Source organism: Petromyzon marinus, unplaced genomic scaffold (assembly GCF_048934315.1).
Source record: "Petromyzon marinus isolate PM22_M1 ecotype Great Lakes invasive population unplaced genomic scaffold, UKy_Petmar_22M1.pri1.0 PM_G_Scaffold_36, whole genome shotgun sequence".
Taxonomy (NCBI): domain Eukaryota; kingdom Metazoa; phylum Chordata; class Hyperoartia; order Petromyzontiformes; family Petromyzontidae; genus Petromyzon; species Petromyzon marinus.
The window spans coordinates 165,558-192,736 of NW_027422939.1; the positions used below are offsets into that span (position 1 = coordinate 165,558).

The window sequence follows — 27,179 nt, forward strand, 5'->3', positions numbered from 1 at the left end:
AGTTCCGGGTGAAGTCTCCCCTTACCTGGCAACCATGGTGGCTGTCCGCTGATCACTCTCGCTCCATCACAGCTACGAGCTGTAGGGACGAGACTCTCCACCCTGGCGCTGTTTTAATTCTCAGCACAAAGAGCGGAGAGCCTCATCCCTGCAGTTCCCTCCTGTTGTGCCGCAGCATTTACCGCGTAACGAGGCAAAGTTTTCATGAGCAGTGCGTTCCACTACACACCCACACGAGCGAACCATGTGCAACAGTGTGCGTACTACACTACTATACACTACACTATACTAAACTATACACTACACTATACACTACACTACTATACATTACACTATACACTACACTACTATACACTACGCTACTATACACTACACTATACACTACACTATACACTACACTAAACACTACACTAAACACTATTATACACTATACAATACACTACTATACACTACACTATACACTTATACACTACAATATACACAACTATACACTACTATACAATACACTATTATACACTACACTATTATACACTACACTATACACTTATACACTACAATATACACTACTATACACTACAATATACACTATTATACACTACACTATACACTTATACACTACAATATACACTACTATACAATACACTATTATACACTACACTATTATACACTACACCAGGGGTCGGGAACCTTTTTGGCTGAGAGAGCCATGAAAGCCACATTTTAAAATAAATGTCCGTGAGAGTCATATACTTTTTTAACACTGAATACAACTAAATGCGTGTATTTTTAACTAAGACCAATTTTAGAATATAATAAGTCTCTGAATGTATCCTTTTTAATAACGTTATACCAACAACTAATAATAAATAAAATACTTCTTACCATTCATGCGACTTCTGGTGCTGCATTGTTTTGCTGATGGCTTTGTAGTCTGGTTGTTACGTGGTGAGGTTAAGCTTCATGCAGGCGTTGAGGCTTTAATCCGTTAAACGGGATCGTAGGTTGATCTTGATGTTTTTTAGATGTGAGAACGACTGCTCACATGAATACGTAGAACCAAACATGGTCAATAAAGCAATACTCACACGCTGCAGTGTGTGGTATGTGACAGGAAGCGCGTTCCATGTTTTGACAATCAGCTGGTCTGCAGGTTGAAGTTTTTTCATTTCTGTCCACTTGTGTTTGCTCGCCAGCTCTGCTTGCTGTTGTTCAAGTCTTTCCAAAGCTTCATTCAGTGACTTGAACTTATTCACCCACATGTCTGAAGCCTTCAGGTCAGCAACTTCCAGCTCAAAATCTCTGATGGAGACACCAGGGATGTAACTCAGGTCGGCTTTGTCCACTGAACACTCGTGTGGATGAGTGATGAACTTGAAAAGACGAGTGTGCTCAGGAAATTCTCCAAAGCGTGCTTTGAATGACTGCTGGAGATCAGATGTGAAGCCAGCTAGCTGCTGGAGATCAAAATGTTAAACGGGGTCACTTGCTGTGCACGCATCTTTAAATTCTCTCAGTTTTTCATAGTGCAGTAAACGACCTTTTTCAATATCCACGATGAAGAGTTCCAGCTTGTTTTCAAATGCAAACACTGCTTGTTGAAGGGATAAGACTTTCCAATGCCTTGCATTTTCACATTGAGCTGGTTCAGATGTCCAGTCATGTCCACAAGATAGTACAACTTCAGGAGCCACTCAGTGTTAGCTAGCTCAGGATGCTCGACATCTTTCATTTCAAGAAAATAAATACAAACCGCCACTTCTCTCAAATGTTTCTTGCCGTTGATTTTCACACCTGATGATGACTGCTTGTGTTGCAGTCGAAACGTCGTGAGAATCCTCTACACTTGTTAAATTAGCGCTCGTTTACCATTGATTTACTTATTGTTACCGAGACTATCCTTGCCAAATTACTTGTTTAAGAGATAGCAACTCGCCAGGTGTTTAAGAGGAGAAACCAAAGAGGCAAATTGCTGGGAGATACGGCCACAGGCCGAAGAGTGACGCACCTTGAATGTCGTCATTCAAGGTGCGTCACTCTACGTATGAATGTACTCGTCGTCGCTATTAAATCATTGTTTAGTGTCGAGCAAGGGCGGGCACGTCCAAGTTGTTTCCCACTGAAGCAAGTGAGTGGTGGGTGTTGATTGGTTACTCGCGATGAGCACCTGCCCCAAGTCTGTTATGGCTACACAGGGGGGGTTTCTGTCCTTGCCTTTGGTCAGAATCAGAATCTCAATCAATATTCACACTGGAGGAATACGATGAACTATAAAGCTCGTTCTCACAGATGTTCAGTACCCTTGGTTCGCCTCGTAGACCGCGACCACTTCGGCCCAAGCGGCTGTGGATGAGGACCTCGCAGGCTTCTCAGAATCCGGAGTCAAAAGGGAGGGAACCGGGGGCGGAGGAAAAAAAAATTGTGAAGCGTGCCGCTAAGCACGCTCCTCACGTACAGCTGCAGAGACGAAGATGCCCCCCTGGTAGCCTTGGGCCGGAGCCGTGCTGAAGACCAGCACGGCACACCACGCCTGGCCACCTTTGTCTCCCCTATGCTGATGCCTTCAAGGGGAGGTCTCCACATTGGTAATGTTTTAACGCGTTAAATCAGATGCTGTCATCGTTTCGAGTCTGAGTGGATGTAGAGGAGGCCCATGACTTAAAAAAAAAGAACTCAACAACTGGAATATAAATTCGCGTTCATCCTCTAGCGACGCAACAGCCCTGCCGACTCCCCACACGGGAATCTACACACACAGCGACACTCGCTCCACTCGCCATGTCAGTGTCTTTCTGTGCAATCTTCTCGTACGAGGTCATTCTTCGGGAATCTTGAGCACCGCAAGAACGCGGCTATTTGGCTGACGGCACGGCACGTCACGTGCTCCGTGGCGCACGAATCGGAGAGGAGCCCAGCACACGAAGCACTAGCACGCGCCTCGCGCACCCTTATGAACAGACTGTTGGTAGAAGGTGCGCACACACACACCCCAACAAATACACTTCATACATGACACGCATGAATACGAATGTAAATACATGTTCTGCCGTCCAAATATTGATTTCAGATACCAAGTTGTGTGTGTGTGTATGTGTGTGAGTGTGTGAGTGTGTGTATGTGTGTGTGAGTGTGTGTATGTGTGTGTGTAAGTGTGTGAGTGTGTGTATGTGTGTGAGTGTGTGTATGTCTGTGTGTGAGTGTGTGTGTATGTGTGTGAGTGTGTGTAAGTGTGTGTGTGTATGTGTGTGTGAGTGTGTGTATGTGTGTGTGAGTGTGTATGTGTGTGTGTGTATGTGTGTGTGAGTGTGTGTATGTGTGTGTGTGAGTGTGTGTATGTGTGTATGTGTGTATGTATGTGTGTGTATGTGTGTGTATGTGTGTGTATGTGTGTGTGTGCGTGTGTGTGTGTGTGTATGTGTGTGTATGTGTGTATGTGTGTGTGCGTGTGTGTGCGTGTGTGTGTGCATGTGTGTGTGCGTGTGCGTGCGCGCGTGTGCGTGTGTGTGTGTGCGTGTGTGTGTGTACGTGTGTGTGCGTGTGTGTGTGCATGTGTGTGCGTGTGCGTGCGCGCGTGTGCGTGTGTGTGTGTACGTGTGTGTGCGTGTGTGTGTGCGTGTGCATGTGTGTGTGTGTGTGCGTGTGTGTGTGCGTGCGTGTGTGTGTGTGCTCGTGTGTGTTGGGTGTAAGCCAGGCGGGGCGGGTGGGACGAGCGTGTGGATTGAGCATTGCGCTCGGTCAGTAACTCTGTGGACCTGTTCGCTGGCGGGTGGTGGATTACAAGGCAATGAGATTTGCCCTACCGGTCGGCAGCCAAGTACCAGTGTTGTGTGCGTGTGTGGTGGGTGGCGGGGGGTGACTGAAACAATTCCACAACAGGCGAAACACACATGGACACTGTCGGGAATAATTCTGCACTCGTCCATTCGATCAGCTAATTGGACTTCCTGAGTGTCCGAGCGTTCGGATATCGAGGGTTCAAAACGGGAGGGCCCGGACGATAATCCACGCGACCACGGGGAGATCACGCAAACTCCAAATACACGTGTGTCAGAGGGTCAGGGTCGCACCCACGACATCCTGCATACCTGGCGAGGTAGTTAACATCTCCTAGACACTGTGATGATGATGATGATGAGAGAGAGACACGCAGACTTCAAATATACAGCAGCAGCAGCAGGTGTCAGGGTCGGGGTCGAACCCACGACCTCCTGTGTACCTGGCGAGGTAGTTAACATCTCCTAGCCACCGTGATGATGATGAGAGAGACACAGACTCCAAATATACAGCAGCAGCAGCAGACGTCAGGGTCAGGGTCGAACCCACGACCTCCTGTATACCTGGCAAGGTAGTTACCAGATCGCATATTGTACAGGCCATCTTGTCAATCCACTGCTGGATGAGGGCCTCCCCACACGGTGAGGGTTACATGAGCATACTTCACCACGCCAGCCAGTGCACGGTTGGTTAGGCGGGGGAAGGGGTGGACGGGGCAGTTAAAGATATCTCACTCTTGATTTGATACATCACTCACCGCTCATGTTGGGCACGGCTTGGAACTGAATTCAGGTTGCTGCTGGGTTCATATCGAAGTGCGTTAACCACTGGGCCACAACTCTACGTAAACAGCGAGGGAAAAAAGTATTTGATCCCCTGCTGATTTTGTACGTTTGCCCACTGACAAAGAAATGATCAGTCTATAATTTTAATGGTAGGTTTATTTGAACAGTGAGAGACAGAATCCAGAAAAACGCATGTCAAAAATGTTATAAATTGTACTCTTTGGTTCCGTTCGGTAAGTCACAGAGGTAAAAAAATCTAAAAAAAATCACGACGTTTCGGCCACAACACAAGTGGCCTTCGTCGGGTGAAGGGACCGTGCTGTCACGAGGACAGCGTTGGAATTACGATTCCAACGCCGCCTTCGTTTAATTCGGCGAGGTTTTAGAGATTGAGAGGGTGGACGGCGCGTTGCGAGGTTCACAGGACGCCCCACTCCCGCGCCACCTTCTCGAATGAGTCCCGAGGCAGAAGTCCAAGGGAAAGACAAAGACGGATGCGGTGGTGGGTGGTGGGGGGGGGACACAACAACAAGGAATGGATCCAGTGGACGGATGCGGTGGTGGGTGGTGGGGGGGGGACACAACAACAAGGAATGGATCCAGTGACCATCACGAGGCCGTGCGGCGAGGCTACGCACCGACACACGTTGACCGTCAACCCCCCCACCACCACCCCGAGCGGCTCAGGGAGCGGGCGGGTCGGCGGGCCCAGCCCACACCGATGGGACGGGTGGGAGAGACGGAAGTGGGAGTCGGCCAAGCAGGCGGTCGGAGGTGTGGGGGTTGACTTGAGGGCGAAGCGACAACCGTGCTCCTGCCTGGCCGAGCCCCCGGCGGGTAGTCGCGGCGGTGGCGGGGGTGGGGGCAGTCAGCCCCGACTTAAGAGCCGCATGGCTCACAGGGCTATACCTAAATAAATGAAACTTGAAAACTTGTTCCATATGATTGGAGGAGACTTCTACCGGGTGCTCCGGGTTCCTCCCACCTGCAAACACGCGTTGGCTGCCCGATAACACCTCAATGTATAGAGGCCTGCAGAGCTTGGGCAATTGTCGGTATCGTTGAGCTCCCTCCTCTCTCCTTGCCTCTCTTCCCCGACGAGAGAGCGCGCGGACGCTGAGCGGAGGCGTTGAGTAACAAGTCCACATCATCATTACCTCTATTTACGGGGGGGGGGGGAATGAGTACCTTGGGTTGAGGAGGTGGAAGAGGTGGAAGAGGTGAGAGAGCGACCCCCTTCAGCTCAGCTCAATGTTCACCGCGCCCACCGAATCCTTTCTCGCCCCGTGCCACGCGCGATGGCGATGTACACACCCCCCCCCCCACCCGGGGTATATTTATTTGCACCGCCAAGTTGCCTACACCCCGAGTGTTTGTTTACATCACGGCGGCGACGTTTACACAAGCAACTCTTAACAAAAGCGGCACCGGGACCGAGTGGGGGGGCAATGGGGATTGGGGTTCCCGGGCCCCCCGGACAGGGCAGAGACGCGTGGCGGCGATCGGGCGGCGAGGTGGAAAACCTTCTCGACGGATTCGCGCGACTTCCGACGAATTAACTCGGCGTCTTGAGAGTCACGTGTCAAACGATGGCCGCCGCGTGTCCGCTCCGCCTCGAAGGCGGCACGAGGACCACCAAGCGGAGACGATCGTCGCGCATCAAGCGGCCGCCCACGCATCGTGGGCGGCCGCGCGGCTCTCCGCTCAAAGGGCAGGAAACGAAAACGCGACTGGCGAAGGAAACCCGATCCTCTCGGCTCTGTCCGATCCCCCCTCTTCGTGGGCCGCGAGCCTCCCCCCCCCCCCCCTCGGGCGACGCGACACGTTTACCGGACGTTTGCGTGCCGGAATCCGGCGAAGGTGGCAAAGGTCGTAAGTTCGAATCCTCGTTTCGGCGGCGGTCGACCGAGCCCGATATCCCTCCGGGGGGTTGACAAAATGAGCGCCACTCTGCGGGGAAGATCGACAGTGCTTTTGCCCTGTGGACGGACTCGTCCTCGTAGCTGCAACGTGGAATTCCCACGCTCCGTGGCTCTGCAGGGCTACGAACAGCACACGCCTCGACGCTCGCTCGAGAAGCAAATCGCTCCGACCACGCCTTGCGTTTCGTTTCCCTCGAGCCGCTTGCGGCGTTTCCCATCGTGCGGCAGTTCTGACGCAGCCAGCTGAGATCTCGTGAGAGAGACGTCCCGAGCGGTGGGTGGGGGGGCGGGGGGCGAGGGGCCCCCCACAGAAGCTTCAGGAAGTTCACATTCTTTGGTTCCATCGGTAAAGTAACGTAGACAGAGAAATAATAATAATAATAAAGTGAATACAAATATAACGAGAATAAAAACCGCGATGTCCCCATCGCGACGCGAGCAGTCGTCATCAGGAAGGGGGTGGGGGGGTGACGTCGACCGCCCGCGTTGCCTTCGGAACGTCGCCGTTCTTGCTCTCATTATTTTTTTATTCGCTCCATTTGTTATTTCTCTATCCGCGTGAGTTTAACCGAAAGAACCAAACAACACAGAACTTCCCGCGGCCGCGGGAAGTTTTAAGTCTTCAGGAAGTCGCGGTGAGTAAAGTTAGGAGGGGTGGTGGTGGTGGGGGGGGAGGGGGGCAGTTAGAGCAGGGCCGGGGGGAGCGGAGGGAGGGAAGCCGAGAGGCGGTGACTCAGGGCGCCCGGCCCTCTAGGAGCCGCGCCTGAGGTGGCCGCGCTTGGGTAGCCCCGGGCCTCATCCTCATCATCCATCGCTTGCCACCCGGGATCCATCGCAGGCCACCCGGGATCGATCCGCCACGCCAACGAGCCCTGCGCCGAACAACGGCTCTGCCTCTGCTAACCCCTCCTGCTGCTGCTGCTGCTCCTGCTGCTCCTGCTGCTGCTGCTGCTCCTGCTGCTGCTCCAGCTGCTGCTGCTGCTGCTCCTGCTGCTGCTCCTGCTCCTGCTGCTGCTCCTGCTGCTGCTGCTCCTGCTGCTGCTCCTGCTGCTGCTGTTGCTCCTGCTGGAGTTTCTGGAGCCGGTACGCGACCTGCAGGAGCCGCCGGTACACCGTGGCCTGCGACTCGGGCGTCTGGTCGCTCGCGAGGCCCTCGAATGACGCGGAAGGATCGGCCGCCGCTTCCGCATCTTCCTCTGCTTTGCGCTCCTCCTCCTCATGCTCCTCCTCCATCTCATGTTCATCTCCCTGCTCTTCTTCTTCTTCCACCCGCTGCTCTTTTTTTTCATCCCGGGGTCTCGTGCGCTGGACGCGGGGACCACCTGACGCGCCAGTGGGGACCAGCTGGCCGCTCGGCCGATCGGCTGACACCTCCGACGGTGCGGAGGTTTCAGGGTCCCCGTCTGTGTCCGCCTATTATACAAGCAGCAGCAGCAGCAACAGCAGCAACAGCAGCAACAGCAGCAGCAACAAACAAATATGAATTATATTCTTAGTTCTTTCGGTAAAGTCACCACGTTGAAGGGAAACAATAAAATAATAAAATATATAAAACAATAAAAATTCTCACGACGTTTCGACCAAAACACAAACGGTCGTCATCAGGTACGTCGTGAGATTTTTTTTTATTGTTTTATATATATTTTATTATTTTGTTGTTTCCCTTCAACGTGGTGACTTTACCGAAAGAGCTAAGAATATGAATTACTGCAGTCACGAAAGCTTTAAATCAAAATATGAATTAGTTTTCCCTACGATTCCAGACTTATGGGCCACCCAATGTAGGCCACACACGGAGTATTTTATAATGGCACGAGCTTTACTACTAACCGGCTTCGCCCGGGAGTTGTGGAGTCTTGCCTTGGGATTAATTTAATATTCCCTTTTATTTGACTGACAAAACCTGACGAAAAAATTGATGCTCGCAAGAAATAAAAAAGCCGAGACAAATCAATTTAACTAAATCGGATAAAAAAATCGATTTAAAGCTTTATAACTGCAGGGATTCATCTTTATTGGTTCTTTCGGTAAAGTCACCACCTGGAATGGAAATAAAATAATAAAAAGAAAACATAATAAAATATAATTCTCACGACGTTTCGGCCACAACGCAAGTAGAAGAAGGCTACTTGTGTTGTGGCCGAAACGTCGTGAGAATTTTATTTCGTTTTATTTTTATTACTTTATTTCCATTCTACGTGGTGACTTTACCGAAAGAACCAACAAGATAAATCGGACGTCTTTCAATCGAGGAAGTTCAACCTTAACCAGGCGACCCGGGAAGGGACCGTGACGTGGCGAGCTGAAAATCGGGCGTAAGCTGTGCAAATTTCACGACGTCAGAGAGTCAGCGTTGGAGAGGTTTTGCCGCTTCACGCAAACGGATGGATCTTCCGCTTCATATTTAAGCGTGAGCTGAAAATAGTCGCGTCAACTTAGAACATCGAGACAGCTTTTGTTCGGGATGCACGGCCTACGCGGAGGGTTGGGGGGGGATGCGTGAGGTCAGCAGGCACTCTGCGTGACGCTGCCGCATGCCGGTGACATCACGGATGCGACATCGCCGCTCACTTGCCGTGCACTGTGTGTGAGTGTGTGTGGGCTGCTGTGATTTACTTTGTGCTATTTATTATTTTACCAGGTAAGGGCCACCGAGCCATACGGCTCTCATTTCAGACGCGACCTGGCCACAAACGATAGCCCGGTGAAGTGGCTTTTCAAGTGGAAATGTACAGTGGCCAAATACTCTGAACGCGTGTTCATAAATGCGGAGGGGAAAAAAACCGGAGAACCCGTAGAAGAACCTCCATGCCCACAGGGAGAGAGAGAGAACACGCAAACTCCAAATATGTGGGCGTCCAGGTCAGGATCGACCCCGTGACCTCCTGGCGCTTTGCGTGTACGCTGCGTGGGGGGGGTTAATCCCGGGTGAGGCCACTGCCCTGCGTCTCGCGATGTCCCCGTGTCCCCAAGTGCGAAGAGACGCAGAGGCCGGCGGGAGACGGCGAATATGAATCGTCGCGTCTCACCGTTCCCGACGAGGCTCGGCCGCTCCCGGACTCCGTGGAGGGCGAACTGCACCCAGGCACCGTCCCTGTACAGCGCAGACACAGAGATGATGCACACGAGACAAAGGTCCCCCCATCACGAAGAATTGCGTGGAGTTCACACACGCAGACACGACACAAATTCACGCGCAGACATTAAAGCGAAACACCGACAGAAATTCGCACAGGCACAAATTCGCGCGCGTAGACACGCGCACGAAAATGCAGAGACGCACACACACACACGCAGACACATTTACACGCACGCAGATGCGCCAACACAAATTCACACACGCACACAGACGCGAGCTCGCACACACAGACACGCGCGCAGACGCACACGCGCTGGGAGAGCCACGCGGACACCGCCATGGACGCGAGACGTGGCTGACAGTGCTGCCTCGTTACGGTGGCGCCGATCGAGCCGCAATTAAAATGCGCCGCCCGCCATTTCCCAGTAATCACCTCCTTCTCGCTCCACAGGCGCGGGGACCATGCTCGTCCGAAAGCAGGGCGAATCACCGATGCCGCGAGCGGACGGCGCCGTTTTGCCGTCAAGCGCCGAGCCGGGGCCGCTCCTGGGGCTCCGATGTCGCGAGGCGAAGCCCGGGGCCGGCTCCGTGTCCGCTGGGCCATACTCCTGGGGGGGCCCGTGTGGAGGCCCGCCAGGCCCCCACTGCATGGGACTTAATCCCAACTGCTGCTGCTGCCACGGGTCTTCAACCCCGAACCGGGGCCTGGGGGTTGAGTGCCCACGATCGTCAAGGAGGCTGTGCTCAGTGGCGTCCGGCTGTGAGGGCCTCAGAGTCTTGGGCCCGCGGTCCGAGTCCCGACGGCGCGCGAGCGGCCCAGGGCCCAGGGCCTCGTTGGGGGCGAAGTCGGAACGCTCCATGAGGCGACCTGCGCTGGGCCCCGTGGGAGAACGGTGAATGTGAGGAGGATCACCATGAAGTGACCTGCGCTGGGCCCCGTGGGAGAACGGTGAACGTGAGGGAGGATCATTGAGGAGACCGCAGCCCCTCCTTGGCCGCCGCGGGGGAAGGGTCGCGAAGTCGAAGCCGGCGTGGAAACACAGGTGGGTAAGTAGACGCTCAAACGTCTGTCTGTAGGGATGTTGGGGTGTGCGCTGGGGCATAACGGGGTGTAGGGGTTGATGGGGCGTTTTGGGTGGCAGCGTGTGGGTGCAAACGGGTGTGCAGAGTTCAAGTGTCAAGTTGATTTTGTGTGACCGGGGTGAGACCTCAAGAGACCAGGATAACTGATTTGCAAGAGTGACCTGGGGGTCGTGGCAATGACAAAAAGAATAACGTAAGAGTACAGCAAAATGAAGCCAATTGAAGCCAGAAGCAAGACAACTCAATTTTAACCCACTTCCCAATGTGGTATCAAACTTGGTAAACTTATGTCATACTGATGACAATACCATATTCTATCATTAAAAATCAAATAAAAACGTATTTTTTTTAAACATTCTTTTTTACGTGTTATGTTTCGGCTCGGCTCTAATTGTCCACGCTCAACTGACGTTGGCTGTGAATGACCACGGTCCCCTTACGTTGTGGCGAGCTTCTGCGGCCACATTAGTGCGGTGCATTTCATTAAAGCGCGTTTTTTATAATACTTATTTGACAGGTTTTTGCGTACGTACTCAACGGATGACCCCCTAGCTGCGCTGCGCTACCAACAACCTGTCGACCCTAGTTCGACTCCCGCTCCTGGCCAACATCAGTGACGATTATCTGAACTGATCCTTGGCCTCCCCCTAGATCGACTCAGCCTCAAATGAGTTACCTGTTGCAATGCGTAAACATTGACACCCGCCCCCCTCGTGTTTCCGTGCCGGCCTTCACAGGTGCTCGCTAACAGAACTTGCCCCGACAGTCCGTTAATGCTCCACGGAATATATCGTTGTCGTAAAGACCACCACCACCACCAACCACCACCACCGGCCCCACCGTATAACATTTAAACAATTGTTGGGCGTCAACTGCTGTCGCGAGTGGTTATCGCACCTGGCCCCCCACGAGTTCCAAATTCCCGGCTCGCGACGAATACGAGCGCCTCCCCTAGGTCGACTCAGCCTTAAAACGAGTACCTGGTGCGGTGTGTAGACATCGACACGGGGCGAGAGAGAGAGGAGAGAGGAGAGAGAGATGTAGCAGCTGAGCGTGGTGCTGGCCACCCACCGCCGGCCTCTCGCGTGTCCCGGGGCGACCTTCACAGCAGCAGCAGCAGCAGCTTGCCGACGGCACTTGGCCCCCCAAAGGTTCAGGTCACGTCGGTTATAAAATCACTTCGTTCTAGATCTGAAGCCAACGTGACTGCAGGGATTCGCAGGCTGTGGTTTTTTTTTCCGCTAAAGTCAGGTAGTAGGTTAAAAATAAAATAAATTAAATAAATTAAAACTAAATTCTAGATTTAAAGCTTTCGTGACTGCAAGGATCCATACTCTTTGGTTCTATTAGAAAACAAAGCGCCTTGACAAAGGAATTAACATATAATTTAGCATCTGCGGATGTGTATACTTTAACTTAGCTATTTCAATGAGCCATTTCAATGCTAAATTGTATGCTAATTCCTTTGTCAAGGCGCTTTGTTTCTCTCACACAGCTTAAAGGTCGTGATCTAAGCGTGGCTTTTTCACTCCAGCGCTGTCCTCCAGACAGTCTCGTCCCTTCACCTGATGAAGGCCGCTTGTGTTGTGGCCGAAACGTCGTGATTTTTTGTTATTTTATTTTCACCTACGTGGTGACTTTACCCAATAGAACCAAAGAGTAAATTAAAACTAAATTCTATCACGACGTTTCAGGACGCAACCACAACAAGGGTCCTTCACGTTGTCTCCCCCCCCCCCCAACCTGAAGGTCGCTTTGGGTTGCGCGCGAAACGTCGTGATGAAATTTTAGTTTTCATTTATTTTATTTATTTTTGTTACCTACGTGACTTCACCGGAAAAAAACAAACTAAAGAGTGCAAATCCCTGCCGACACAAAATCTTTCAAATCTACAATCATATCGATTACTTGTCTATTGCTTATCGATCAATACGATGCCCCTGAACTTGCGCGTGCTCCCCGATCCCCCCTCGTCTCTAAATCCGAGCGTCCTATGTGACTTCACCGGAAGAAAAAAATAAAGAGTGCGAATCCCTGCCGACACAAAATCTTTCAAATCTACAATCATATCGATTACTTGTCTATTGCTTATCGATCAATACGATGCCCCTGAACTTGCGCGTGCTCCCCGATCCCCCCTCGTCTCTAAATCCGAGCGTCCTATGTGACTTCACCGGAAGAAAAAAATAAAGAGTGTGAATCCCTGCCGACACAAAGTCTTTCAAATCTATAATCATATCAATTACTTTTCTATTTTTATATTCTTAGCTCTTTCGGTAAAGTCACGTTGAGGGGAAAAAATAAAATAAGAAAATATATATAAAACAATTCTTATTGTTTTATAAATATATTATTATATAAATTTTTTTTTATTTTTTTTATAATAAAACAATTTTTATTGTTTTATATATATTTTATTCTTTTATAGCTTCCCTTCAACGTGACTTTACTGAAAGAGCTAAGAATATGAATTACTGCAGTCACGAAAGCTTTAAATAAAAAAATACTTGTCTATTGCTTATCGATCAATACGATGGCCCTGAACTTGCGCGTGCTCCATGATTCCCTCCCCCCTCGTCTCTAAATCCGAGCGCTCCCCACGCCGCTCTGCGCAAATCTTCGTCGTCGTCGGCGGCGGCGAGAAACTCCCTGGGAGGCAGAAGATAAGTCCACGAAGTTCCGGGCGCGCACGCAAACAAGCGGCCAATCGCCATCAGGTAGGGGGTCAAACCGCAGCAGGAAACAGTCGCTCAAGTGGGCGGTAGGCTGCCTCTTGCTGTGGTTGTGTCCCTCCCTCCCCCCCACCCGCCACCACCTGAAGGAGGACGCTTGGGGTCGCGCCCGTAACGTCGTTATAACCTATTGCGCGGGTTATCTTGTTACTCGGATTTTTTTTCTGTTATGTTTTCTGCAAATTGATGAAAAAAATTTACCCCCAGGAACGTACGCTACATTCATATCATTAAGTCAATAGTAAATTAGGTTTAGATTGACATTGTTTCGCCTAACGTCGCGTTTTTCAGGGACATATCCCCAAAGTAGAGGCCTTACCATATTTCTACATAAATTCATGGAAGCTATAAACAAACCATAAAAAATTTTGATTTAAAGCTTTCGTGACTGCAGTAATTCATATTCTTAGCTCTTGGGTAAAGTCACCACGTTGAAGGGAAACAATAAAATATTTAATTGTTTTATATATTTTATATTATTTTATTGTTTCCCTTCAACGTGACTTTACTGAAAGAGCTAAGAATATGTCGTTATTTAATTTTAAGTTTTCATTCATTCGTTAATTATTTTACCTAGGCGACGCAAGCGATGTTAACCGTGGCTGCTGCTGCTGCTGTGGTGGTGCGAGGTGGCGGCTGCTTGGGGTGGGGTTGGGGTGGGGTGGGGGGAGACTTTCATCCAGCAGAGGGTTGATCATGGCTGATGGTGTCATCGTCGTCGTCGTGATCGTCAAACGATGTCGCCGTGGTGTTTGCCGGCAGAAGCATGGTGGAGGAGGAGGAGCAGGAGGATGAGGAGCAGGAGGAGCAGGAGGAGCAGGAGGAGGAGCAGGAGGAGGAGCAGAAGGAGGAGGATGAGGAGCAGGAGGAGGAGGTCGCCGCCGCCTCCTCTCTGCGTCACTGCGGCCGTGGCGGCGTGGAGCGGCTTCACCTCAACGTGAAGACGTCGCTCAGTCACACGCGGCGGGGGGGAAACAACAACAGCAATAACAACAATAACAACACAACAATAACAATACAACAATAACAACACAACAACAATAACAACACAACAATAACAACAATAACAGCAACACAACAACAACACAATAACAACAAAACAACATCAACCACAAAAATAACAACAATAACACAACAACAATAACAGCAACAACAATAGCAACAACAATAACAATAAAACATCAACCACAACAAAAATAACAATAACAAAACAACAATAACAAAATAACAATATTAACTCCCTCAGCAACTCCCTCACTCCTCACCTGGCGTGTCGTCTTCCTCTTCCTCACCTCTTCTCTCCCCACCTCTTCTCTCCTCACCTCTTCTCTGCTCACCTCGCCTCACCTCTTCTCTCCTCACCTCTTCTCTCCTCACTCCGCACCTCAACTTGCTGCTTCTCTGCTCCTCACCACCACCACCAAACTCCCCCACCCGTGGGCACGTGACTGCCCCACCCCACCCGTGGGCATGTGAAGTGACAAAGTGACATCACGGGTACAGCCACAGAGGTAACAGCCAATCAGGGAAGGAGGCGTATCTGAGGCAAAGGCAACAGGAGGGGCTAGCCGAGATGCTCCGGGAACCTGCTCGAAGGTTCCACGAGAGGGCGTGGCCGGAGGCGGGGCTTAGCCACTGAGTGGGGGGGGGGTGGAAGGCGCGCGCCAAATTAACCCCTAGGCGGTGTCTGCCAGCCGCCAGCTGTCAGTCAGAGAGGGCGCTGGTGGGGGGTGAAGGCAAACGAGAGAGAGAGATGGGGGAGAGATTGGGGAGAGATTGGGGAGGGAGAGATGGGGGAGAGATGGGGGAGGGGAGGGAGATGGACAGGGAGAGAGAGAGGGAGGGATGGGGAGAGATGGGGGAGGGAGGGAGAGATGGGGGAGAGATTGGGGAGGGAGAGATGGGGGAGAGATGGGGAGAGAGGGAGAGATGGGGGAGAGATGGGGGAGAGATTGGGGAGGGAGAGATGGGGGAGAGATGGGGGAGAGATGGGGAGAGATTGGGGAGAGATGGGGGAGGGAGAGATGGGGAGAGATGGGGGAGCGATGGGGGAGGGAGGGAGAGATGGGGGAGAGATTGGGGAGGGATTGGGGAGAGATCGGGGAGAGATTGGGGAGGGAGAGATGGGGGAGAGATGGGGGAGAGATGGGGGAGAGATTGGGGAGAGAGAGGGAGGGGAGGGAGATGGACAGGGAGAGAGAGAGGGAGGGATGGGGAGAGATGGGGGAGGGAGGGAGAGATGGGGGAGAGATGGGGGAGAGAGTGGGGAGAGATTGGGGAGGGAGAGATGGAGGAGAGATGGGGGAGAGATGGGGGAGAGAGAGGGAGGGAGGGAGATGGACAGGGAGAGAGAGAGGGAGGGATGGGGAGAGATGGGGGAGGGAGAGATGGGGGAGAGATTGGGGAGAGATTGGGGAGGGAGAGATGGGGGAGAGATGGGGGAGAGAGGGAGAGATTGGGGAGAGATTGGGGAGGGAGAGCTGGGGAGAGATTGGGGAGAGATGGGGGAGGGAGGGAGAGATAGGGAGAGATGGGGGAGAGATGGGGGAGGGAGAGATGGGGGAGAGATTGGGGAGGGATTGGGGAGAGATGGGGGAGAGATGGGGGAGAGATGGGGGAGAGATTGGGGAGAGATTGGGGAGGGAGAGGGAGGGGAGGGAGATGGACAGGGAGAGAGAGAGGGAGGGATGGGGAGAGATGGGGGAGGGAGGGAGAGATGGGGGAGAGATGGGGGAGAGATTGGGGCGAGATTGGGGAGGGAGAGATGGGGGAGAGATGGGGGAGAGATTGGGGAGAGATTGGGGAGGGAGAGGGAGGGGAGGGAGATGGACAGGGAGAGAGAGAGGGAGGGATGGGGAGAGATGGGGGAGGGAGAGATGGGGGAGAGATGGGGGAGGGAGGGAGAGATGGGGGAGAGATTGGGGAGGGATTGGGGAGAGATGGGGGAGAGATTGGGGAGAAATTGGGGAGGGAGAGATGGGGGAGAGATGGGGGAGAGATGGGGGAGAGATTGGGGAGAGAGAGGGAGGGGAGGGAGATGGACAGGGAGAGAGGGAGGGATGGGGAGAGATGGGGGAGGGAGGGAGAGATGGGGGAGAGATGGGGGAGAGAGTGGGGAGAGATTGGGGAGGGAGAGATGGGGGAGAGATGGGGGAGAGATGGGGGAGAGAGAGGGAGGGGAGGGAGATGGACAGGGAGAGAGAGAGGGAGGGATGGGGAGAGATGGGGGAGGGAGGGAGAGATGGGGGAGAGATGGGGGAGAGATTGGGAGAGATTGGGGAGGGAGACATGGGGGAGAGATGGGGGAGAGATGGGGGAGAGATTGGCGAGAGATTGGGGAGGGAGAGATGGGGAGAGATTGGGGAGAGATGGGGGAGGGAGGGAGAGATAGGGAGAGATGGGGGAGAGATGGGGGAGGGAGGGAGAGATTGGGGAGGGATTGGGGAGAGATAGGGGAGAGATGGGGGAGAGATTGGGGAGAGATTGGGGAGGGAGAGGGAGGGGAGGGAGATGGACAGGGAGAGAGAGAGGGAGGGAGGGAGAGATGGGGGAGAGATGGGGGAGAGATTGGGGAGGGAGAGATGGGGGAGAGATGGGGGAGAGATTGGGGAGAGATTGGGGAGGGAGAGGGAGGGGAGGGAGATGGACAGGGAGAGAGAGAGGGAGGGATGGGGAGAGATGGGGGAGGGAGAGATGGGGGAGAGATGGGGGAGAGATGGGGGAGAGATGGGGGAGGGAGGGAGAGATGGGGGAGAGATTGGGGAGGGATTGGGGAGAGATGGGGGAGAGATTGGGAGAAATTGGGGGAGGGAGAGATGGGGGAGAGATGGGGGAGAGATGGGGGAGAGATTGGGGAGAGAGAGGGAGGGGAGGGAGATGGACAGGGAGAGAGAGAGGGAGGGATGGGGAGAGATGGGGGAGGGAGGGAGAGATGGGGGAGAGATGGGGGAGAGAGTGGGGAGAGATTGGGGAGGGAGAGATGGGGGAGAGATGGGGGAGAGATGGGGGAGAGAGTGGGGAGAGATTGGGGAGGGAGAGATGGGGGAGAGATGGGGGAGAGATGGGGGAGAGATTGGGGAGAGATTGGGGAGGGAGAGATGGGGAGAGATTGGGGAGAGATGGGGGAGGGAGGGAGAGATGGGGAGAGATGGGGGAGAGATGGGGGAGGGAGGGAGAGATGGGGGAGAGATTGGGGAGAGATGGTTGAGAGATTGGGGAGAGATTGGGGAGGGAGAGGGAGGGGAGGGAGATGGACAGGGAGAGAGAGAGGGAGAGATGGGGAGAGATGGGGGAGGGAGAGATGGGGGAGAGATGGGGGAGAGATTGGGGAGAGATTGGGGAGGGAGAGATGGGGGAGAGATGAGGGAGAGATGGGGGAGAGATGGGGGAGAGATTGGGGAGAGATTGGGGAGGGAGAGATGGGGGAGAGATGGGGGAGAGATGGGGGAGAGATGGGGGAGAGATGGGGGAGAGAGAGGGAGGGGAGGGAGATGGACAGGGAGAGAGAGAGGGAGGGATGGGGAGAGATGGGGGAGGGAGGGAGAGATGGGGGAGAGATGGGGGAGAGATTGGGGAGAGATTGGGGAGGGAGAGATGGGGTAGAGAGGGAGAGATGGGGGAGAGATTGGGGAGAGATTGGGGAGGGAGAGATGGGGAGAGATTGGGGAGAGATGGGGGGAGGGAGGGAGAGATGGGGAGAGATGGGGGAGAGATGGGGGAGGGAGGGAGAGATGGGGGAGAGATTGGGGAGAGATGGGGGAGAGATGGGGGAGAGATGGGGAGAGATTGGGGAGAGATTGGGGAGGGAGAGGGAGGGGAGGGAGATGGACAGGGAGAGAGAGAGAGGGAGGGATGGGGAGAGATGGGGGAGGGAGGGAGAGATGGGGGAGAGATGGGGGAGAGATTGGGGAGAGATTGGGGAGGGAGAGATGGGGGAGAGATGGGGGAGAGATGGGGGAGAGATGGGGGAGAGATTGGGGAGAGATTGGGGAGGGAGAGGGAGGGGAGGGAGATGGACAGGGAGAGAGAGAGGGAGGGATGGGGAGAGATGGGGGAGGGAGAGATGGGGGAGAGATGGGGGAGAGATGGGGGAGGGAGGGAGAGATGGGGGAGAGATTGGGGAGGGATTGGGGAGAGATGGGGGAGAGATTGGGGAGAGATTGGGGAGGGAGAGATGGGGGAGAGATGGGGGAGAGATTGGGGAGAGAGAGGGAGGGGAGGGAGATGGACAGGGAGAGAGAGAGGGAGGGATGGGGAGAGATGGGGGAGGGAGAGATGGGGGAGAGATGGGGGAGAGAGTGGGGAGAGATTGGGGAGGGAGAGATGGGGGAGAGATGGGGGAGAGATTGGGGAGGGAGAGGGAGGGGAGGGAGATGGACAGGGAAGAGAGAGAGGGAGGGATGGGGAGAGATGGGGGAGGGAGAGATGGGGGAGAGATGGGGGAGAGATGGGGGAGAGATGGGGGAGGGAGGGAGAGATGGGGGAGAGATTGGGGAGGGATTGGGGAGAGATGGGGGAGAGATTGGGGAGAAATTGGGGAGGGAGAGATGGGGGAGAGCTGGGGGAGAGATGGGGGAGAGATTGGGGAGAGAGAGGGAGGGGAGGGAGATGGACAGGGAGAGAGAGAGGGAGGGATGGGGAGAGATGGGGGAGGGAGGGAGAGATGGGGGAGAGATGGGGGAGAGAAGTGGGGAGAGATTGGGGAGGGAGAGATGGGGGAGAGATGGGGGAGAGATGGGGGAGAGATGGGGGAGAGAGTGGGGAGAGATTGGGGAGGGAGAGATGGGGGAGAGATGGGGGAGAGATGGGGGAGAGATTGGGGAGAGATTGGGGAGGGAGAGATGGGGAGAGATTGGGGAGAGATGGGGGAGGGAGGGAGAGATGGGGGAGAGATGGGGGAGAGATGGGGGAGGGAGGGAGAGATGGGGGAGAGATTGGGGAGAGATGGGGGAGAGATTGGGGAGAGATTGGGGAGGGAGAGGGAGGGGAGGGAGATGGACAGGGAGAGAGAGAGGGAGGGATGGGGAGAGATGGGGGAGGGAGGGAGAGATGGGGGAGAGAGAGGGAGGGGAGGGAGATGGACAGGGAGAGAGAGAGGGAGGGATGGGGAGAGATGGGGGAGGGAGGGAGAGATGGGGGAGAGATTGGGGAGGGAGAGATGGGGGAGAGATGGGGGAGATGTTGTATATATAGGTGTTATGGAAATTGATGAAAATAATCTGAAAATGCCTTTCCACACACACTGCACTTGAAGGGTTTCTCTCCTGTGTGTGTTCTCTGGTGTGTTTTAAGAGTAGATGAATCTGAAAATGTCTTCCCACAAACACTGCACCTGAAGGGTTTCTCTCCCATGTGTGTTCTCTGGTGTGACTTAAGAGTAGATGAATCTGAAAATGTCTTCCCACAAACACTGCACTTGAAGGGTTTCTCTCCCATGTGTGTTCTCTGGTGTTTTTTAATATGATATGAATCTGGAAATGCCTTCCCACACACACTGCACTTGAAGGGTTTCTCTCCTGTGTGTGTTCTCTGGTGATTTTTAAGAATAGATGAATCTGAAAATGCCTCCCCACACACACTGCACTTGAAGGGTTTCTCTCCCGTGTGTGTTCTCTGGTGTGTTTTAAGAGCAAATGAATCTGAAAATGTCTTCTCACACACAGTGCATTTGAAGGGTTTCTCTCCTGTGTGTTCTCTGGTGTCTTTTAAGATGAGTTGAATCTGAAAATGCCTTTCCACACACACTGCACTTGAAGGGTTTCTCTCCTGTGTGTGTTCTCTGGTGTGTATTAAGAGTAGATGAATCTGAAAACGCCTTCCCGCACGGAGTGCACCTGAAGGGTTTCTCTCCCGTGTGTGTTCTCTGGTGTACTTGAAGATTTGATGAATTTGCAAATGCCTTGCCGCACAGAGTACACTTGAAGGGTTTCTCTCCCGTGTGTATTCTCTGGTGTGTTTTAAGAGCAGATGACCGTGAAAATGCCTTCCCACACACACTGCACTTGAAGGGTTTCTCTCCCGTGTGTGTTCTCTGGTGTTTTTTAAGAGTCGATAAATCTGAAAATGTCTTCCCACACACAGTGCATTTGAAGGGTTTCTCTCCTGTGCGAGTTCTCTGGTGCCGTGTCAAATTTCCAGTCCGATCCGTGCTGTATGCACGCTGGTCGCATTGTTGACTTGTCGTACCGAGCTGCTGTGCTGACTGCCTTTGCTCCATCAGACCAGCGTCAGCTGCAGACAGAAAATAAGAATATCCACACCATCTACACGTCAGTATCGAGCCATGGAAGAATGAATATATACAGTCACACGTGACTTACACGTCTATATTCATTCATGTATTCATGACTAGGTGTACTACCCGGCTTCGACCGGGACTTGGATCCACCACGTCCGGCCGCCTTTGTCTCCCCAGTGGCGATGTTCACACTACGACAGTTACTCGTTTTAGGCTGAGTCTACCTAGGGGAGGCCCAGAAGCAGTTCAAATAATTGTCGCCGGTGGTGGCCGTGAGCGGGAATCGAACTCGGGTCACCGGGTTCGTAGCGCGGCGTAGCGCTAACCACTACACTATAATGCGTTACGCTTACACACACACACACAGACACACACACAGACACACACACAGACACACAAAAGATAAAACAAAGATCCCCCATGTAGCCTTAACAGACTGTAGGGGCAAGTGCTGTTAGCGAGCACCTATGAAGGCCGGAACGGTACACGAGGGGGTGGGTGGCTAGCACCACGCCCGACCGCTTTTGTCTCCCTAGTGGTGATGTTTACACACCGCATTGAGGCTGAGTCGACCTAGGGGAGGCCCGGGACCGGTTCAGATAATCGTCACTGGTGTTGGCCATGAGCGGGAATCGAACCCGTGTCGCCGGGTTCATAGCGCAGCGCGCTAACCGCCACACTATCGCTCCCCACAACACACAAAAAAAACACACAGACACACACACACACAGACACACACAGACAGACACACACACACACACAGACACACACACACAGACACACACAGACAACACTAACCACTACACTACAACGCGTTACGCTTCCACGTGCGAGGGTCACGTGACAGATTTGACGTCACAGCTCACTTGCCGTGCAAAAAATCTATACATTATTGAGCTTCCCCCCCCAAAAACACAAAAGTGTATTTGTATAATGTTTGCACGGTGTACAGTCTGGAAAGTACCCACATGGCAAATTTCCAGTTTGTTGCATGTCGGGAAGTAGGCTAAACATTTTGAACAGACAACACACACAATCACAACTTTACATATTTTTATATATATGGAGATAAACAGTAAGAGCCAATTTGTTAATCCATTGCCGGACGAGGGTCTCCCCACGCCGCCCCGGGTCGTGATTTGACCATACTTCACCACGCTCGTCCGTGTGGCGGCTTGGTGGAGGAGGGTAGCGCAGACGTGGGAGCGTAGTGACATTGTACTCTACAATGGATGTTGCCCCCACAGCTCCTATGCCACTCACCAACGTTGCACAGTCCCGCAGCCGCCTGAAACAACAACAACAACAACAAAGTCCCATCACAAGGGAGAAACACACAAATAGAGATTCACTTCGAGTACACTCACCACCACGTAGCTGTCAACCTCTATCAGTGCCCCTACCTTATTACAGATCAATTCAGACCGTATCGGCCACCAAGTGTCTTTATAAATATCAACGTTCGTCCTACGAAGTCCCATCACAATGTAGAAACACAAACAGACAATATTATGTTACCAAAGCATGTTCTTTTGCCCGTATTGAAATGGCTGTACCCCGTATGGGCGTGAAAACTCAATGTCTCTGTACAAGAATACGGGGTAAACCGTACGCGTTATGATGACAGCTGTGATGCATCAAGAGATAACTTGACCCGTGGTTGTGTTACCTCGTTTAACCAATGGCTTCAAACTCGCATGGAACAGCCCGAAACCCACAGCATGAGGACAAACACAAAGACGGGTATATCACGAGAGAAAAACCCCCTACATATTTACCAATAACACTGCCCTTAAAAGTAAATACTGTAGTGCATAATCGGGCAATGGCCCTTTTTCATAACGCCTCTGTTACCGACGATTGTATTTAAGCCTTTCTTCTTACGACTGCTGCCTGTGTATCTTACTGTGAAAACAGTTCCACAAAGCATGTATAAATGTTTATTTTCTTTGGGACAGACTAGGCCCGAGACGCCAGGGAGGGCCTGAATGGCCTGGATTGCCTACCGAGAAGGAGACGCCTTCCCCGGCGAGGAGCAACCACAGCCTGTGGTGTCACCGCCGCAACGGGGGTCACACAACACCGGATTTTTTTTTTCGTCAAAATTTTAAAACCAAAACACCCACTTACCGGTTCGCGTGAGTTCAATCCTGCTCAGAGTTTTAAGGGGCGAGAGGAATTGTTCGTGCAAGTTTAGAGTTTAGGGTGGGGGGTGGGGAGTCGTTATGTTCCGAACAGTTTAGAAGCGTCCTGGGAGCCGGCTTGAGGCGTCAGCCATTGGCACTTGGGAGCTACCACTCCCAGCCAAGGGTTGACGCTCAAACTATCAATCTTATACTTTCACTTCCATCGCATAAATTGAATCGTATTTACTCAAACAATATATGCTGAATGATCTACTATCATAGTCACGGTCGCTCCGTCATTGTATTGCTGTTGGAGATGTATATAATTATATATTTTAAAAAATATTATCGCGTCTGCGACCCCCCCCCCTATTTAAAGCGGTAAGTTGGTTCGTTCCAAATGATGACGTTCACACAACGCGATCAAAGTTCGGAACGCTCTTGCAGAATTGTACAACATTTAACTCCGAAAGTTATCGCGATATGGCGACACTACGATATTACCTAATCATATCCAACATAAGCGTATCGTACATTTTTTTCCACACGGCACGTGCACACACTCAAAGCACTTGCAATTCAAATTTCTATTTAAAGCTTTCGTGACTGCAGGGATTCATCTTCTTGGTTATTTCGGTAAAGTCACCACGTAGAATGGAAACAATAAAATAAAATAATGGTAGATTTATTTGAACAGTGAGAGACAGAATAACAACAAAAATCCAGAGAAACGCATGTCAAAAATGTTATAAATTGATTTGCTTTTTAATGAGTGAAATGAGTATTTGACCCATCAGAAAGATTTCTGGCTCCCAGGTGTCTATGTGTACACTGTGTGTGTGTACACTGTTTGTGTACACTGTGTGTGTATACACTGTGTGTGTGTACACTGTGTGTATACACTGTGTGTGTGTCACTGTGTGTGTACACTGTATACAGTGTGTGTGTACACTGTGTGTGTATACACTGTGTGTGTCACTGTGTGTACACTGTGTGTACACTGTGTGTGTGTGTACATTGTGTATACACAGTGTGTGTACACTGTGTGTGTGTGTACACTGTGTGTGTACACTGTGTGTACACTGTGTGTGTGTACACAATGTGTGTGTGTACACTGTGTTTACGTATATACACCATGTATGTACATACACACTGTATATACTGTGTGTGTACACTGTGTGTGTTTACACTGTGTGTATACACTGTGTGTGTGTACACTGTGTGTGTGTGTGTACACTGTGTGTTTACACTGTGTGTGTTTACACTGTGTATATACACTGTGTGTACACTGTGTGTTTGTACACTATGTGTGTGTGTACACTGTGTGTGTACACTGTGTGTGTGTACACTGTGTGTATACACAATGTGTGTTTGTACACTGAGTGTGTGTGTACACTGTGTGTGTGGACTGTGTGTACACTGTGTGTGTGTGTACACTGTGTGTATACACTGTGTGTACACTGTGTGTGTACACTGTGTGTGTGTACACTGTGTGTATACACTGTGTGTATGTACACTGTGTGTGTACACTGTGGGTATGTGTGTACACTGTGTGTGTACACTGTGTGTGTGTACACTGTGTGTGTGTGTACAATGTGTGTGTACACTGTGTGTGTACACTGTGTGTGTGTACACAATGTGTGTGTGTGTACACAATGTGTGTGTACACTGTGTGTACGTATATACACTATGTATGTACATACACACTCTGTGTATATACTGTGTGTGTACACAATGTGTGTGTGTACACTGTGTGTGTGTACACTGTGTGTGTTTACACTGTGTGTACACTGTGTGTGTGTGTGCACTGTGTGTGTGTGTACACTGTGTGTGTACACTGTGTGTATACTGTGTGTGTATACACTGTGTGTGTACACTGTGTGTGTGTGTACACTGTGTGTGGGTGGTGAGTGTGTGAGCGACTGGGTGAGTGAGTGTGTGGGTGGGTGAGTGAGTGGGCGACTGGGTGAGTGGGTGGGTGAGTGGGTGGTGAGTGTGTGAGCGACTGGGTGAGTGAGTGTGTAGGTGAGTGGGTGAGTGAGTGTGTGAGGTGAGTGTGTGAGCGACTGGGTGAGCGACTGGGTGAGTGTGTGGGTGGATGAGTGGGTGGATGACTGTGTGAGTGAGTGAGCAACTGGGTGAGTGAGTGGGTGTGTGAGTGTGTATGTGTGAATGGGAGAGTGAGTGGGTGGGTGACTGTGTGAGTGAGTGAGCGGGTGAGCAACTGAGTGAGTGAGTGATTGTGTGTGCGACTGGGTGACTGAGTGGGTGTGTGAGTGTGTGAGCGAATAGGTGAGTGTGTGAGTGAGTGAGCGACTGGGTGAGTGTGTGGGTGGGTGAGTGTGTAGATGAGTATGTGAGCGACTGGACGAGTGAGTGTATGAGTGTCTGGGTGAGTGTGTGGGTGAGTGTGTCGGTGAGTGAGTGAGTGAGCGACTGGGTGAGTGGGTGAGTTTGGTGCAGTAGGAGGCACAGGTGGTGCATCAGCCAGTCATCTCAGCCGTCTCAGTCAGTCGACCCGTGGCACCTGCTGGGCCTGCCCTGTGACTTCCTGCCAGCGGGCGTTCGACACTTCACGTGGCCTCAAGGTGCACCTAGCCTGGCACAAGCGTCGTGGTGGCGTCACCGCCACTTAGTGGCGAATGGCGGTTGTTGTTGTTGTTGGCAAAAACAACTCCCTACCTCCACGTGGTGCCGGACGGGCAACGTTGTCGTGGACAGTGCTGTGGGGTGGAGGGCCAATTCCAATCGGCCTCTACTCTCAGGGCATTTGCGACCACCATAGCGGCTAATTAATTGAAGGTGGAGGGGCTGGTAACCCCTCCACCTTCATTTACTTAATTGAAGGTGGAGGGGTTACCCACTCACCCACCCACTCACCCAGACACTCACACATCCACCCACTCACCCAGTCGCCAACCCACTCACCCAGACACTCACCCAGACACTCACACATCCACCCACTCACCCAGTTGCCCACTCACTCACCCACCCACTCACCCAGACACTCACCACCCACTCACTCACCCACCCACTCACCCAGTCGTCCACTCACCCACCCAACCACCCGCCCACACACACACCCACTCACCCAGTCGCCCACCCACTCACCCACCTACTCACCCAGACACACATCCACCCACTCATCCAGTCGCCCACCCACTCACCCACCCACTCACCCAGTCGCCCACTCACACACCCACCCAACCACATGCCCACACGCTCGCTCACCCACTCGCTCGCCCACCCACTCACCCGCCCACACACCCAGCCACCCACCCACTCGCCCACCCACTCACCCACCTGCCCACTCACCCAGCCACTCACAACAACCGCCACTAATTGGCGGTGACGTCACCACGACGCTTGTGCCAGGCTCACGTGGTTAGCATTAATTAATTAAACCATCTCCACCTTCAATTAATTACCGCTTACCACGTGACCCTGGCACAAGCGTCGTGGTGACGTCACCGCCAATTAGTGGCGGTTGTTGTGAATGAGTGGCTGGATGAGCGGCTGGGTGAGCGAGCAGGTGAGTGAGTGGGTGAGTGGCTGAGAGAGTGGGTGAGTGGGTGGGTGAGCATGTGGGCGACTGGGTGAGTGGGTGGGTGAGTGGGTGGTGAGTGTGTGAGCTACTGGGTGAGCGACTAGGTGAGTGTGTGGGTGGATGAGTGGGTGGATGAGTGGGTGGGTGACTGTGTGAGTGAGCAACTGGGTGAGCAACTGGGTAAGTGAGTGGGTGTGTGAGTGTGCGTGCGACTGGGTGAGTGAGTGGGTGTGTGAGTGTGTGAGCGAATAGGTGAGTGTGTGAGTGAGTGAGCGACTGGGTGAGTGTGTGGGTGGGTGAGTGTGTAGATGAGTATGTGAGCGACTAGACGAGTGAGTGTATGAGTGTCTGGGTGAGTGGGTGAGTTTGGCGGAGTAGGAGGCACAGGTGGTGCATCAGCCAGTCATCTCAGTCAGTCGACCCGTGGCACCTGGGTCTGCCCCGTGACCTGCCAGCGGGACGTTTGACACTTCACGTGGCCTCAGGGTGCACATAGCCTGGCACAAGCGTCGTGGTGACGTCACCGCCAATTAGTGGCGAATGGCGGTTGTTGTTGTTGACAAAAACAACTCCCTACCTCCCCGTGGTGCCGGACAGTGCTGTGGGGTGGAGGGTCAATTCCAATCGGCCTCTTCTCTCAGGGCATTTGCGACCACCATAGCGGCTAATTAATTGAAGGTGGAGGGGCTGGTAACCCCTCCACCTTAATTCACTTAATTGAAGGTGGAGGGGTTACCCACTCACCCACCCACTCACACATCCACCCACTCACCCAGACACTCACCCAGACACTCACCATCCACTCACTCACCCGCCCACACACATCCACCCACTCACAACAATCGCCACTAATTGGCGGTGACGTCACCACGACGCATGTGCCAGGCTCACGTGGTT

General features: G+C 52.6%; 1 protein-coding gene across 3 annotated transcripts; it reads right to left on the minus strand.

The window, feature by feature from the left end:
* Nucleotides 1-5,108: 5,108 nt before the first annotated feature.
* Nucleotides 5,109-22,967, minus strand: LOC142915869 (uncharacterized). Of its 3 annotated transcripts, XM_076061502.1 has the most exons (7): nucleotides 22,740-22,967; nucleotides 21,873-21,897; nucleotides 20,558-20,602; nucleotides 14,638-14,820; nucleotides 9,991-10,425; nucleotides 9,508-9,572; nucleotides 5,109-7,891 (listed from the first exon to the last, which is right to left on the minus strand). In XM_076061502.1, exons 3-7 carry the CDS (start codon nucleotides 20,586-20,588, stop codon nucleotides 7,283-7,285), a joined length of 1,323 nt encoding a protein of 440 aa, XP_075917617.1. In that variant the 5' UTR covers nucleotides 20,589-20,602; nucleotides 21,873-21,897; nucleotides 22,740-22,967; the 3' UTR covers nucleotides 5,109-7,282. The 3 variants fall into 3 exon arrangements, with proteins under 3 accessions (XP_075917617.1, XP_075917619.1, XP_075917618.1); XM_076061504.1 differs by lacking the exons at nucleotides 20,558-20,602; nucleotides 21,873-21,897; nucleotides 22,740-22,967 and having other exon boundaries at nucleotides 9,991-10,430; nucleotides 14,638-14,725; XM_076061503.1 differs by lacking the exons at nucleotides 20,558-20,602; nucleotides 21,873-21,897; nucleotides 22,740-22,967 and having other exon boundaries at nucleotides 9,991-10,481; nucleotides 14,638-14,718.
* Nucleotides 22,968-27,179: the final 4,212 nt, after the last annotated feature.

Excerpts from the sequence above, each read along its gene's own strand:
- LOC142915869 (XM_076061502.1), bottom strand. The coding sequence starts at position 20,588 with ATGGAGCAAAGGCAGTCAGCACAGCAGCTCG. Across the intron at positions 14,821-20,557 it reads GCAGTCAGCACAGCAGCTCG|TCACGTGCCCACGGGTGGGG; the intron begins GTACGACAAGTC and ends GGGGTGGGGCAG. Across the intron at positions 7,892-9,507 it reads GCCGAGCCTCGTCGGGAACG|GCGGACACAGACGGGGACCC; the intron begins GTGAGACGCGAC and ends CTTGTATAATAG.